Source organism: Eschrichtius robustus, chromosome 15 (genome assembly GCF_028021215.1).
Source record: "Eschrichtius robustus isolate mEscRob2 chromosome 15, mEscRob2.pri, whole genome shotgun sequence".
In the NCBI taxonomy this organism is placed as follows: domain Eukaryota; kingdom Metazoa; phylum Chordata; class Mammalia; order Artiodactyla; family Eschrichtiidae; genus Eschrichtius; species Eschrichtius robustus.
In genome coordinates this window covers 40817319-40833648 of record NC_090838.1, presented here as the reverse complement: position 1 = coordinate 40833648, position 16330 = coordinate 40817319, and the positions used below count along the sequence as shown (strand labels likewise).

The window sequence follows — 16330 nt, the reverse complement described above, 5'->3', positions numbered from 1 at the left end:
TTGTAAACCATATATCTCATATGGGGTTAATATTCAAAATATATGAAGAACTCATACAGCTCAACAGCAAAAAACAAATAACACAATTTAAAATGGGCAAACAACTTAAACAGATATTTTTCCAAAGAAGATATACAAATGGCCACTGGTATACAAAAAGATACTTAACATCACCTCATTAAGGAAATGCAAATCAAAACCATAATGAGGTATCACCTCATGCCTGTTGGAATTGGCATCATCAAAAAGACAAGAGATAACTAATGCTGGCAAACATGTAGAGAAAAGAGAAATCTTGTGCACTCTTGGTGGGATTGTAAACTGGTACAGCCACTGTGGAAAAGAGTACGGAGGAGTCTCAAAAAATTAAAAATAGAACTACCATATGACCCAGCAATTCCACTTCTGGGAGTACAGCCAAATGAAAGTGAAAACACTAACCTAAAAAGATATCTGCACCCCCATGTTCACAGTGGCATTATTTACAATAGCCAAGACATGGAAGTAACCTAAGTGTCCATTGATGGATGAATAGATAAAGAAAATGTCATATATAATCACATTTATATATTTATATGTATTATATGTATGTATAAAATAGAAAATTATTCAGCCATAGGAAAACAAGGAAATCCTGCCATTTCCATAACATGGATGAAACTTGAGGGCATTATACTAAGTGAAATAAGTCAGACAGAGAAAGACAAATACTGTATGATCTCATTTATATGTGAAATCTTAAAAAAAAAAAAAAACAACTCAGAAAAAGAGATCAGATTTATGGTTACCAGAGGGGCAGCGGGGGTGGTGGAGGGCAGATTGGAGGAAGGTGGTCAAAAGGTACAAACTTCCGGTTATGAGATAAATAAGTACTAAGGATGTAATGTACAACCTGATGACTATAGCTAACACTGCTGCATGACATACAGGAAAGTGGGTAAGAGAGCAAATCCTAAGAGCTCTCATCGTAATAAAAATTTTTTTTTCTCTTTTTTTTGCTTTTTCTTTTTATTGTATCTATATGAGACAATAGATGCTAACCAAACTTACTGTGGTCATCATTTCATTATGTATGTAAGTCAAACCACTTAGCTGTACACCTTAACTTTATACAATGATGTATGTCAACAAAACTGGGGGGGAAAAAAAGAGAAAAGAAAAATCCCAGCCCTCTTTACCATATAACCTAAACTAGTGTCAAGATATAATGGTCTCTCCTTGCTTTAATATTGTACAGATACAATTTTTCATAATTGCTATCAATGTACCCATATTATTTTAAGGTTTTATTTTCAATACTTAACATCACAGAATCTAGATTTTTTTCATGTCCCTACCTCATTTACATATTTTTTAAAAGTAATGTGATATTCAGTTTGTTAACATATCAGATTATCTAAACAAATCACAGTTTGATCATTCACACTGTTTTCACTGAAAGAGAAAAGTGGTTTTTTCTTAGGGATCTGTATAAGTAATATTTATTCCTTGGAAAACGTTTTCCATGATTCAATTAATGGGTTAAACATTAAATGAGAAAAGTCTTAATGGGAATATTATAGTTATCTCCCAATATTTTGCTCATTCATTCATTCATTCATTCATTCACAGAGCAAGATGGAGCAGAAAGATGGAAGGATCTTGAGTCCTTGGCAGCATCTTATTGCTGCCATACTTGCTCTGAACTGCCTATCACACAAATCCCTACTTACATAACCACAGTAGTCAAGTTTCTGCTGCTTGCAACTGAAAGCAATCCTAACTGATATACCACTGAAACATTTCTTTATGTCTGCACCTCCCTCCCTCCTTTGCTCCTATCTCTCTGGGAGAAGTATCCCTCCTGCTTTCTGAACTAGCCCTCCACGTGCATTCCTGATCCCATCCCTTCCCTTGCCTCCTCTTAGACCCTGTTCATAATGTCCTTCCTTATTTGCATCCTCTATCTCTCCCCCGCATTCTGGCTCTTTATATCTACTAATGAACCTGTTAGGAGCTCCCTTTTCTCTACCCAGCTCACTCCTAGGTTAACTCTCTCTTCTTCTCCTTCCCTTCACCACCAGACCTCTTGACAGACTTGTCTACACCTACTCACTCCTCAGTCTCTTTCAAGCTGACTTTCACCCCCCACCCCCGAGCTGTGGAACCAGCCATAAGTTCACCCACCAGCGACCTCCTAGTTAGCACACGTCACACAGCCTTTTCTCTGTCTCCATCCTCCTCCAGCTTTCTGCCTATGACACTTCTGACCACCTTTTCCTCCTTCTTTTAAACTTTTTTTTAAAGTACAAATATATTAAATAAGTTTTAGAGAAAATTCGTTCAACTGATTGATAAAATGAACATAGAACTATACCATCTATTTCCTTTCCTTCCTTAGATGCCACTAAAATATAGTAAGGATTTTTTTTTAAACACAGCCACCCTACTCCCCCCAAAAAAGGAATTATCCAAAGGATAAAGGGAATGAGAGAAGAAATAATTTGTGGCAGCCATGAGACTCCTCAGGCCTCCATCTATTGGAGTGTAATTGACTAAGGGCCCCCTGCTGCTGCGCTCTGAAACTCACCTATAATCCAAGACATGCTTCCCTGAGATTGCTCCCTACCAGTGACTGAGCATGGCAGGGAACTAAGGCAAGCCCATTCCCAGGAGACTCAAGACTCTTCCAACAGCCAACTTTGGCTCGAGGACTCCTACCAGCCTTGCTGAACAGCCTTACACTGCACTGTGGTCTGGGATGCTCTACCCAGCCTTCTTCCCTCCTCTCCTTCATTCTCATCTCAGTCTCATGCTCTCTCAGCCTTTTCTGGCTCCCTCCCCATATTCTCTCACAAAGGCAGTTCTCTAATAAAATCTTTGCACATTTAATATTACCTTGAAATCTGCCTCTTGGAGGACCCAGACTAATGCATAACTGCAGGTGAAAGATTTCAACAAATATTTGGAAGATAACAAGCAGATGGAGGAGCTAATGTAAGCAGTGTGACCCCAAACTCAGCGGAACGGAAAGCTGATAAGCATTGAGCCAATTCCACCAGCAGATCCAGAAAGACTCAGGACTTGGAGATGCAGCTTATTGCAGAAGGTGAAGGGGGTAAAATGTGAGGCTAAAAACAGCTCTATCCTATCTATTGAGAGTCTGTATCCAGAGAAATTAGGCCAGCATCTCCTCTCCCGGACCCTGCCCACTCTCCACAAACTAAGCCGTGCCCAAACTCCTGACCCTCAGCAACTGTGCAATAACAAATATGTGTCGTTTTAGGCTGCTTAGTTTGTGGTAATTTGTTACGCAACAGACGATTAAATCGCACAGCAAAAATAAATAAAATAAAATACACAGCAGTTATTTAGAAAGGAAGCAAATGCCAGGGCTGTGGATGGGGGAGGAATATGAGAAAGTATTATATATTTCCATATTAGCTGTTTAAAGCCATTTGGATAGTTTTAGCAAGAACATTACTTTGATGTAATTTTTGTAAAGTAAAAACTTAAACACATTAAAGGACTGTTGAGATGGGTGTTAGTACCTGAGGTGGTCTGACACTGGGACAGCCAGTCACAGCGGGGTCTGAGGGGAAGATGAAAGCCAGGAGCGGAGGAAGCCAGATATATAAAGTGAGGAGGGTCAGACATGGCATCCTAAGCTTGATAAAGAGGCAAGAGTTGGAAGGAAGAGTTGGAAACCAAACCAATAATGAAGCTAGCGAGAGGGGAGGGGTAGGGTGTTTGCAGAGCTATCTTGGCCATGTGAGAAACATATAACACCAACTGGTATCTGTGTTGTGGTTTATGGATTACCAGGTATACAGTACATGATGTATTGAGCTGACTTGGAGGTGTAGGATTAGGACAGAAAATAACTCTGTTGTTTTTCTCCTCAAAGGAACATGTTTACCTTATTGCATTTACAGTGTAAATATTACTTTGTATTCTGACTTTTTTATTTTTATTTTTTTTTTAGAAAGGAACTTGATTAGATACCAAGGGTGGGGGAATTCTTTTTTTTTTTTTTAGACACCAATTGTACTTGAACATTTGTTATTTTATTTTATTTTTAATTTATTTATTTATTTTTGGCTGTGTTGGGTCTTCGTTTCTGTGTGAGGGCTTTCTCTAGTTGCGGCAAGCAGGGGCCACTCTTCATCGCGGTGCGCGGGCCTCTCACTATCGCGGCCTCTCTTTTTGCGGAGCACAGGCTCCAGACGCGCAGGCTCAGTAGTTGTGGCTCACGGGCCTAGTCGCTCCGCGGCATGTGGGATCTTCCCAGACCAGGGCTCGAACCCGTGTCCCCTGCATTAGCAGGAAGATCCTCAACCACTGCGCCACCAGGGAAGCCCTGTATTCCAACTTTTTTAACACATTCAACTTTCCTATGTCTCTCAAATTATTTTAAGTTACTGCATACTACATTGATTAAATGAATCACAATTTCTTTAAATCACTGTAATATTGCTGAATATTCAGGTTATTTCAAATGTGTCATGTGGAATCGATCATAATGAACGTCTTCATTCTCATGGCATTTTTAGTCTGTTCAATTATTTTCTTTGGAAAGTCCTCAGTTCTAGGATAACTGGATTGAGGAGCATACACATATGCCTAGATCTAGATGGGAATTACCATATTGCTTTCCAAAAGGCTTAAACCATTTTAAACACATGAGTGTATTTGTTTTACAGTTATTTCTCTACCGTTTGGTGTTTCCTTTAACTGACCTTTCTCTTGGCTAGCTAGTAGAAGTAAAGTCATACACAGGATTTTCTTTAATTTTTGTATCTTTAAATTCAAGGAAGAAAAAAATTTCCTTTGTGTTTGTCTATCATTTGTCTCGTTTCCTGCATGGATGGTCTATTCTCTGCTGCACAGCCGGCTCTGATAGCTCCTTTGATTCCTCCTCCTTCCTGGTAGGTATCCTGCCATGCCGTCCTGAGCCCACGGCTTTTCTCTTCCAGCAATCTCTCCCGGGGTTTCATTAGTCACTCTGGAGCAGTGTTTCTCAGAGGGTAGAATGGGGTCCCTTCTCCAAAAAAAGTCACTTGAGATACTTTTAAAACGCACATTTCCTATCCTGATGCCAAATGTACAGAAGCAGAAGCTCCCTGAATCTGCCTCTTAAGCAACTTCCCAGAAGTGATTCTAAGAATTTGACAACCACTGATGTAGGATCCCCATCCCCCAAATTTGTCTCTCCCATTTCACTGTTTCCCTTGCTCTGCACCAGTGAGGTTCTGACACCTCCTGGGTCTCTCCAGCCCGATGTCACCTCAAACTCCACACATCCTAATAGCACTCCTCACCTTCCAGCATGGCCCCTCTCTCACAGGCCCCCTCAGCACTGCTGCAAATCAGCCCCCGCTACACTCCCTTGTGATGAAAACAGGACCACCATTCGTCCAGTCCGTGGGCCCCATGTGCACCGTTCAGTACTGACGGCTATTTCCAAACTAATCTTTGAAGGAGATTCGCCTTTTGATAAAGGCCTTGCAGACCCTAGGGTAATGACTGGCCTTTCTGTTTGTCTGCATGCCACATCATGTCCGGATAGCATAACTCAATGTGACAGATATGATCAACAGCAGGCAGACAGATGGTACGGCTCTCCGTGCATCTCTAATAGAGCCGCACCCCAGCAAGTGGCTCTCTCAGCAGGCCTGACAGCCTGTCACCATGCCCGCCCAGGACAGGATGAGAACAGAAGGGTGAGGGGAGAGGGCCGCTGCCTCCACACAAAGCAGCCAGGAGGAAAACACAGGTTTTCTTCACTCTCCAGGCCCTGATCTCTGTGTTTTAAATGCATCTGAAGGCAGATCACAGACCAGGGTCCTGACACAGCTCTCACGGGAGGAAGCTTTCTGCAAACTCTTCCCTCTGTGCTGGCAAAGTGCATCTACCTCCTAAACTCGACATACACATGGACTTCAAAAAGTATTCTAAAAATTAATAATTCAGGTGAAGATACAATCAAATCAATGTGCTCTCACTCTGTGCTGTATTTTCATTTTTAAAAGGGACCTGGGAAAGCAATGCTTAACCTAAAATAACATATTGATAACATTGGGATTTCTAGATCTTGAGTATCTAAAAATACTCAGAGGACGGAGGGAGAAGAGGGATCCAGGCAACCTTGCCTTTCACCACCAAAGCCACACATTAGTGGGCTATATCCATGCTAAGGTCAGCTCTGGCTTCTAGTTCAGTGAAAGGGTTCTTTGCCATAAAAGTCAAGTGCCTGAACATTTGTGAATAACTCAGTTTTCTCAACCTGTTTTCCCAAATCCGTATTCTCAAAACATGTCCCAAAGTCACAGGGCCATATGCTATGGCCCTCTTGGAGATTCAGAATGCATGTTAAAAGTTCTGAGAAATCGTCTAGTAAAGAACTTATTTAACTTTTTTAACCCAATTTTTCCCAAATTTCTTGAACTTTGACACATTTTCCCTAAATATTGCCAATGAGCATGGCAGGCAACCAATATCTTGTGGTACACACTTTGATTAATGTTATACCTGTTTTTAAAAAATCAAATCCTGCAAGAGGGAGGAGATATGGGGATATATGTATATGTATAGCTGATTCATTTTGTTATAAAGCAGAAACTAACACACCATTGTAAAGCAATTATACTCCAATAAAGATGTTTAAAAAAAAAATCAAATCCTGTTTCCTTGTGGATTTATTTCACCATTTCAGAAAGTTTTCTCTCTTTCCTTGTATTGGCTCTAGCTGATATTTTAGCTTGTGATTTTATTTCTAAACCAAGGTCACAGTTTGCCAGGAGGCCTTGCCTCAAATGCAAAGAATGTTTTGTGAATTCTTTAGCAAAATGCAGCTTCTCTAGAAAGAATAATATGGTTCTATGTCACTACCTCTTTGTTCACTCGTTTATCATTCATTCATTTGTTCATTCACTCACGCCACTCCTTTATTCCCAGAAGCACTGTGATAAACGCTGCCAATGCAAAGGGGAAAAATTCACTGTGTTTGTGATGAGTCCTATGACAGATATAAGAATAGAAAAGTCCTATTTCTTTCCCAGCTGAGAAGGGGTGAAGGAAGTAGACAGAATAAAGGTCACGGCAAGGCTGATAGTGGAGATTAGGAATTCTGGTTGCAAATGAGTGAGATTCAATTTCAATTTGCTTTTAAGCAAAAGAGGTGATGTATTGGCTCATTACATTGGCAAGTCCAAGGGAGGTGCTGGCTTCTGGTCTGTCTCCCCATGTGTCTCTCATCTCTGTTTTTCTCTCAGTAGCTTTAGTCACTGCCAGAACAGACAGGCTTTTTCCAGGAGACAAGGAGGACAGCAGCCCCCAATTCATTCACAGCCTTCCGGCAACATAACCAAAAAGGCAAGCCCCCTTCTCTAGCTCTCTCTCTCTGTCAGCGTTGCAGAAGGAATCTCATGCCCCAGACCAGCCTTCACCCTCCATTTCCAGACCCACTCCTAGGACCAGGGCCCAGGTGCCCATCAGCCTGTAGCATTGAGTTCCTCTCAAGGCCCACGGGAACCCCAGGGCCACGCTGGAGGTGGCACACAGTTGACCACATCTCTGTTTCCACACCACGGATGAAATTTCCAAGCAAGCAACAGAGAGGTTGCATGAAATATCAGAATGTAACTTCCAGGGATCATCCTTTTTTATTTTCTTTGTTTTGTTTTTTGTTCCAAGTGGCAAAAATGGATAACTGACAGGCATAACTCTATTTTTTTTTTCTTTTCTTACACATTTTTTCTTCCTCTGCACTTACATTCACGTTTCTTCTGAGGAAAAGGTAAAACCACTGCTTTTAAGAGGAAGATGTATCAGTTATGGTGCTAATAGGGTATGTGTTCAGAATCACAGAATCTTGCCTATTGTACTTGAGGGGTTTTTTTTTTATTACTTTGCTGACTTCTTCCAACTCCAATGTCTTAGTGTGACATCAAGTGCTGTTGAGTTTTGATCTAGTAAGACATGAAGAAAAATAGGATCCATGATCTTGTAAAATTGCTCACTCCCGCCAAAAAAGAAAAAACTTAAAATAAGTAAACTGATTGCTACTTAAAAAGGAAAAGCTTCAGCATTACAACCAATTGAGCAATTTTGTACACATACTCACACACACACACACACACACAATGCTATTTGTATGCATGTGCTTGTATACACCAGGTTTCTTTGACAGTGCATCACAATTCTTAGGCTTCACTCAGAGTCCTTCGTAAAGATTCTTGAACTTTGTCTTCCCAAGGCAAAATTAATTCTAGAATTTCCATTTTAGTGTTTCACCAGTTGTGCTCTGGCAACCCCGTGCATCAAAATTCCATGGGGCGCTTGTTAAAATGCAGACTCCTGGACCCCACTCCATACCAATTAATTCAGAATCTCTTTAGAGAGAGTGTCCCAGGAATCTTTGTTTTTAAAGCTTCCTAAATGATACTTCTGTACCCTACAATATGAGAAGCTCTGTTCTAGAATTCTGGAGAGCTTTATTAGGATTTCTGAGTTGTGGTGTCAGATATTTTTATATCTCTAAGGTAGAATAAACTTCTTATGAATTCCATGAACTTTAGTTTGTCAGCAAAATATAATTAGCAATCTTTGTGGGTCATGCTCTTTTGCAGTTCTGTGACAAAAGTAACTAAGAGCATAGTTATATGACTCAGAAGTCCTTCAGATTTAAAAATATTCACTCTAAATAGGTCACATATTAATGAGTAGGATAGGTAAATTCCATTGTAACAAACTTTTGTGATTACAGCAAACAATTCCATGTGATTTTGTTATAATAGGTACATAGCAAGAACTGACGTGATGATTAAGATCCAACTGAAATTAATCATAGATAGAAAAATTTTATGAAAACTCATTACAGTTGTGAGTTTTCTTCCAAATAAACAACTTCACCTCTTCAGAAACAGGATTTGATTTCCAATCCAAGACAAGCAGTAAGAAGTCAATGTACACAATCCAATTCCTTCTACTTCCAATACAATAAGTGCTGGCCACAAAGTCCTTGCATTTTAGAGCTAGAAGAGCCTTAGGGATTGTGGACTCCAACCCCTCCTCCTACAGATGAGGAAACTGAAGACCAAGTCACACTATTGATGATGGTCAAGATATCCTGACTGCCCAAAACTTCTCCTACTGGAGTGTAAATAGCCCCCAAGGATATCCAAGCACAGAATCAAATGGTTCTTCAGGGATGAGTGAGAACAATGGTTCATTTTATATAACAGAAATGCTATGAAGTAAAAAGAAAAAGCCACATAAAACATAAGACTTGGAATAAATGCCACTCGGCCACCTTGAGTTATTCATTCCTTCCCTCCTGCACTTCATGCTACATGGTGGAAACGTTTGAAAAGCCAGTGCTATCCCAACTCCCTTACCAAAATCTGACAAATTAAAAGGGGAAAGAAAATGTGACCTCAAAGTAGTCATGAGTAATTACTTGATACTTATCCAGATAGATCCATAGTGGTTGAGAATTAATCAAGCAAGTCTGTTAAGCTCATCTCAGATGATTTACCAAGCATCTATATATAGATCTGTGCTTGGGTTTCATTTATTCATCTTGTTATTCAACAGATATACTGAGCATCTACTAGGAGCTAGAAACATTTCCTAGCAATACTAAGATGAATAGTCAGGGGGAAGCAAAACTAAAGCAATAATCACAGAGTGTTATATTACAGGCCATAAAATCAAGTGCTATGGGTACAGTTACTCAGCTAGGTTGGGTCCCAGAAGGCATTACAGTGGAAGTGACTTTGGGCTGAGTTTTGAAGGACAACCAGGAGTTTACTTAATGGAATATGGGAAAGGAAGAGAAAATCATTCCAGGTGAGTGAATAGCATATACAGCAGTGTGAAAGGGTGAGGAGATCAGGTAAACAGTAGAAGAGAGGGATCCAGAAGAGAAAGACAATATTATAGACAAAAGCTTTGTTGTTTTTTTTTTATGCCATCTAGCACAATGTGGCCAAAGCCAAACGTTCGTTTTTTTTTTAATTAAAAAAAAAAAAAATCTACCTTCCTCAGGCAAGAGCCTCACAAGAGACTACAGGCTGGTGACCTTGCTGGTCTGACCTTGAGAGTTAGCTTCAAAACAGAAAGAAGGAACTCTGTTCTTTTACTTCCTGTCTATAGAGTCTTAGACACCTTCCCAGCTCTCAAAGTCCACCTCTTTCCAGAATCCAAACAGAGTCCTTGGAAGGAGGAAAGGAAAAGTGTTTTAATGATGAAATTAAATAGGGGAAATTTTGCATCCCCGTGGTTAACCATAAAATTTGTCTCCTTTTCAAGTCCTTGGTATGCAAATCATACATTAATTTTTTTCATAGGTAAGACAAAGTGGGTGAGAGACATGAGTTCAAACAGGTTTCCACTAGTGACTTAAGAGCTCTGTGATTTCGCAGAAGTCACGTAACCTCTCAGGACATCATTTTTCTCGTTGCAAACACCCTTCTAGTTTTTGGTGAAACTTAGACATGATGTGAGGGAGAGAACCTGTCACAGGGTCCAGCCTACACTGGGCCTCCCATTGCAGCGGCCGCTGTACATTATTATAGCAGTTTCATTCATTCAACACATCTTTATTGAGGACTTACCATGCAGAAGCCAGAAATATAAAAATAAATCTGAACTGGACTTTGCTTTCTAGGACCTCACAGTCTACAGTGAAGGTAGAGAGCGCGCTCAAATCACTATGTTAGGAGGAAAGTGGTTACTACCGAGAAAAATCACCGGGGATGTTGGGAGCACAGAGATTACCCATAGCGTGAAGGAGTTGCTGGGAGAGAACGGGAAAGGATTTGGGGGCTGAGAATGAAAGAGAGGAGGAGGAGCGTCTGAGCTGGGCACTTTCACCTCTTCTGAAGCGGACAGGGCTGGTATCGAGTATCATCAGTCCGTCCCTCTCACAGATGAAATAAGAGAGATTCGGGAAAGGAACACGACTCGCTCAACTTCACACTCATAGTTACAGCAGAGCCGGGACGAGAATTCATAACTCCCCACCTCTTCCCGTATCCAAAGCATTCACCACTTCCACACGCTACCTCCTGTAACTAGGGCCATTTGGAGATGCAGAGGCCAGGCTGGGGAACGCAGCAGAAAGGAGGTGATGGGGTCCCTCAGGCCACTGTCCTGGGTCGAGGCAGAGCGGAGACTCAGCAGCGGGGGCGCCGTCGGGGATGGGGGAGCGGGGGGCGGGCAGGGGCGGGCCGGCGCGGGAGGAGCCGGAGGGCAGGCCAGTGGGCGGGGAGAGGGGCGCGGGCCCCGCTCCCGGGCTGTCCCGGGGCACTGGCCCAGCCGCAGGAGCCCGCGCTCAGGCTCCCGGCCATGGGGCGGCGGTCCCCCGCGCTCCGGCCGCTGCTGCTGCTGCTGCTGCTGCCGCCGCTGCTGCCCCGGGCGCTGCGCGGGGAGCCCTGCCCCGAGCCCTGCAGCTGCCCGCCCGACGGCGCCCTGCGCTGCCCCGGCCCGCGGGCCGGCCTCAGCCGACTGTGAGTACGCGGCGCCCCCGCCCCGGCACCCTCGCTCGCCCCGGCCGCCTTGCCTCCCTGTTCTTTGGTCCCCTTCACCTGGATGCTAGGAGAAAGACGCTTCGCCCTGCGGAACTGCACCACCTCCCAGGGTGATAAGCCCAAGCTTGGCGTCTTTGCCACGCCCCGTCACACCTGGGGTCGGGGTCCCGCGCACCCTCCAGCCCCAGATGGCCCCAGGCCCGCGCTTTCACCCTGGCTGGGGCCACGGCCAGGGGCGTGGAACTGCCCGGAAGCCACACGGGGTGGCCTCGCTCCCTGCAGCTGCTGGAAGCGGACGGGGTGTCATGCTCCTCAGTCGGCAGCTGTCTGCCTGGAGAAGTCTTGCGTGTTCTCTGAGCCTTGGGCCAGCCAGGATGGCGACGGTTACTGTGTGCTCTGGTACCCTATGTTCCTCTAGGAATTCGGTGCTCGGGCCCAGGGTCCAGGGGGAACCTGGTCACCCAGTGGGGACTGCTGGCTGGCGCATCCCCCAACCGGTGCTCACCTACACCTTAGTGACCATACAAGCCATTGCTCCACCCCAGCCCCAGATGTACTTGCATTTCAGCCTGGTTGTCTGATCAGATGTACTTGCATTTCAGTCTGGTTTCCGAATCGATGTGAGGCCTTGAGTTCCAGCTCTGGCACACCACCACCCCTTAGGGAGCTGTAGACATTGGCAGGCAGGTGGAGGAAGCGGGCTGCTGTAGTGAAGGGGTGAAGAGGAGAGGGGGGCCTTCGGTATTAGTGTATCGGAGTGTCACCAGACACTTTTTCGGAAAAAGGTACCACATATTATATGGTTCTATTTATATGAAATGTCCAGATCGACAGAAAGGAGATTAGTAGCCATCAGGTTGGCGTGAAGGCCCAGTGACTGCTCATGGCTGTTGCTTTTTGTGGTGATGAAAATTATCTAAAACTAGATGGTGGTGATGGTTGCACAACTCCATGAACATACTAAAAACCATCGCAATGTACAATTAAAATGGGTGAATTTTACGGTATATAAATTACATCTTGATAAAGTTGTTAAAAACAGAAAAGGAAAGAAAAAAAAGAAGACTATAAAAGTATCCAAAAGGCACCAGACTGGTAGAGGTGTTGGTTCTGTTCTAACCGTTAGAAGTGATGGAATTCCATGCTGGGGGAGGAAAGAGATCCCCCCGCCCCATTTCCTTGGGCTCCCAGCAGTCTGTCAGGAGCCTGCTTCATGGAGGGAGTTCCTCCACCCTCCTGAAGGGCTGAGATTCTCCTCTGGGAGAGTTAGTGGCCTTTGGGGAATATTTGTGGTTGAGTTATAAGGTTTAAAGGTTGAGGGGCTTATATTAATTGGTTTGCATTAATTATCTTGTCAGCTCAATTCCCTGAAGGTGAGGACCATGCTAATAGAATTTGTTTCAATCAATAAGTAAATCCATAGAAGCTGGCTTCCAAGTCCCAGCCCTTGTCCTTCCCTGACAAGCCTCCCGTCTTGCTTGCTCTAATGGATGATTGTGCCACTAACACTGTGCCTTTCTCACTCACCTGGTACTTATCATACAGGTCATAAGAACCTGAGATCCAAAGAGTTGGAAAAATCTGCCCAAGGTCCCACAGCTATTGAGTCACAAAGACAGGACTTCACCTGCTATCTTTTTATATTTGCTAGTTTTTGTAAGAAAATTACCCTTCCTTAAAAAAAAAAAAAAAAAGAAAAAAAATTCTCAGCTTCTCCAAATTGGCACTGAGTTGGAAAACCTCCTGGTTTCTACCAGGAGACAGGCATGGGTGAGGCAGGCATGGGTGAGGCAAGTCCCAGCTCCTTTCAGATTCAGCTTTTCACTGAGGTCTCTCAGCAATTCCTGCTGCCACACCCACACTGGCCTCAGGAGAGCAGTACCTCTTCCCTGGAGTAGGCTGAAGTGAAAAGACTAAAACTAAACAAATTCTCTCACTGCCCCACAGCACAGTTTAAAGAAGCCTCGAACACCTCAGAAAGGGTTGACTAGGTTTGGGGATGGAGGTGGGAAACAGGTACAATATAAGTACTGCTGGCATGCTGAGGCTGGCTAGTCCCGCTCCCCATAAGGAGCCAGTTGTCCAGGCTCTGAACATGCCTGTGGGATTCTAGAAAATCCTTGACTCCCTCCCTTCACATGCATTATCTTGGCATGCACACCAGCAGCATCTCCTCCTAGACATTTAAACCCCTTAGGTCAGCACACACTCTGACCCGCACAAAGTCAGGCTTCCCAAGGATCAGATAATTGAGAGATGACCTCATCCTTCAAGGGAGAACCCTATGGAGGTGGAGCCTATAAAAGCCAAAAGGGGATAAGTTTTTCAGCATGATAAGGTGACTTCAACATCCATATGACAAGAGAGATGCATAGAACGAATAGGAGGGTAGTTTCTTTAAGGCCATGTTCCTCATACCAGCAGCATAAGCATCACCCGGGAAATGTTAGAAATGCATACTCTCAGGCCCCAGTTTCTGCATCAGAAACTCTGAAGGTGTAGTCCAGCAATCTGTATTTTAACAAGCTCAAGAGAATCAAGGTATTCCTCCATGGAGGATATAATCTTCTGGAAAGCAGGAAGCATGTTTTAAACTTCTTTGTGCCATACACTTCTCTTCTCCATCCCCTCCAACACCCCTGACACACACACACACACACACACACACACACACACACACACACAGTACCTATTTATTGCAAAAGGCAGCTGTGATCAGATTAAAACTTCAAAGTCTGAGATATGGAAAAATAAACAAGATTAAGAAAAAATTTTTTGTTTTGTTTGTTTTGTTTTGTCTTCAAAAAAGGAGTAGAGGAAGGAATCCATGGAGAAGGACAGACTGAAGACACAAGGGATGATGGTATAAGATGCCCATGGGAGTGGGAGGAAGGCATCAGTGTCAGATCAGAGGGGAAGGGTTAATCTTAAAAGAGAGGGATACTTCTGAGCTCTGGCAGAAGAAGACAGATGGATGAAGGTATAACTTAACATTGAGGCAAAGGAAAGAAAAAGTGAATGGGTTCTGCTTAAATCCTCTTTTCTTGACGATGAATGAATGAAGTGGTAAACAGTAATTACAAGATAGAAAATGCCATGAATAACAAGTTATTGGGAGTTCATAAAAAGAAGAAAGCTGAAATTATGGGATAAGGGATAAGAGGGATGTGGTCTTGCACTGTTATCCACAGGGTCTGATTCTGCAGAGAGAAGGGTAGCTTTCTCAATTCTGGGGGTTGGAGGAGGTGAGTACCACAGAGCACCTTAAAATTCATCACTGGCCCCTCAGTAGATGCTAGTTCATGTTTTAATCATTTCAGGCCTTGGTAGTCCTGCCTTGTAAGACTTCCATCTAAAGTCCACTATTTGGTTAAAAAAAAAAAAAAAAAGGAAAATGGATAATAATTGCTTATCATTGATAAGCCCACTGCTTGCAAATTTTGAAAATGGCTTTGTTCAATTGTTCAGATCTTTCCAGCCCAATAATATTTTATTAAAAACTTAGGTATTTAAAATCTAAAATGTGATACAAAAAAAAGAAAGCCTCCCATGTATTCACTCATTTTAATTGGAGAAAAAAAAAGTAAAGGAAAAGAATTAATTTTAAAAATGTCCTTTTCCTTTTGTTATTAGTTCCAGACAAGTCAAAGGAGGGAGAGAGAAAATAAAAATCTCACCTTGCCCATGGTTATATAAAGATCTTCGTCTCTATGACAACAGAAAGGTTGATCTGCTTGATATGGAAACAGCTTCTGAAAAATCTGTTAGTAAGAAAATGCTAATAATAATAATAGCAATTTATTTTTTGCATGCTGTGCCTACTAAACAGAGATTAAACTTTTAGACTTCATTGTAAGACACAATTCAGAGACTTTGGAAGGATAAAATGTGCTGTATCCGTCAGTCCAGTGTCACAGGAAGATGTTAATTTTCTGACCTCTTTCGTGAATGTCTTTCTCCTTCTCCTACCTTGAGTATAAATCAGGATCCAGAATGGTGTTCTATGCTGTAGAAGGATGTACCAATGGAGGGCATGGTCCCTGTCCTTGAGGAGTCCACAATCTAGGTGGAAACACACCCACACCCAAGAGACGTGTAGGTAGGAAGAGAGAGGCAACGAGGCTCTAAGGAATTCAGGGAATAGATCAGTCACTATGGACTGAAATCTCCAAGCGAAGGTGTCGTGGACCAAGGGTTATGAGGCTAAACCTTGAAGGAGAGAAGGGAAGGAGAGTCCAGGTGGAAGAAAAACACAGATGAGAGTAGGCTAGACATTTCCCTACTGAGAAGCAAAGAATAAGGTTGAATGGATCCTTCCCTTTTTATACCTCTCCCTGGTTCTTTGGGGAAATTTTTTGGTAAGGGAAGATATAAAGTCATCAGAGATATTTGATTAAATTACCCAGAGAGTTGTGCAAAAAGAAAAGAAAAATTCCTAATATGTAGTTCTTAACTATTAAACTTTCAAAGTCATTCTTGGACAGTTGATTACAAAGGCATTAAGTAAAAATCATGATTTGGAGTCACTTCCCAACAAGCTTTCCCCAATGTCCCCTCTCTCCCACACACACATACTTGCTTTGATACCTTGTACTTACATCTACTTCCGCATACACCCCACATAACGTAACTATTTATTCCATGTGTACCTCCTCTGCCAACAGCAGGGTTTCTCAACCTCAACACAGTTGTCATTTGGGGGCAGATAATCATTTGCTGTTGGGGCTGTTTCATACACTGTACGGTGTTTAGCAGCATCCCTGGCCTCCCACTGTATGCCAGTAGCACTGCCCCCCCCAAATGATGACAACCAAAAA

At 42.9% G+C, this 16330-nt stretch overlaps 1 protein-coding gene across 1 annotated transcript in view; it reads left to right on the top strand.

The window, feature by feature from the left end:
- Positions 1-11331: 11331 nt before the first annotated feature.
- Positions 11332-16330, top strand: part of LHCGR (luteinizing hormone/choriogonadotropin receptor) — a 61666-nt gene continuing 56667 nt past the window's right edge. Inside the window, exon 1 of the mRNA XM_068564083.1 lies at positions 11332-11492. Coding sequence (XP_068420184.1) covers positions 11332-11492 — 161 coding nt within the window. The remainder of the gene's footprint in view (positions 11493-16330) is intronic.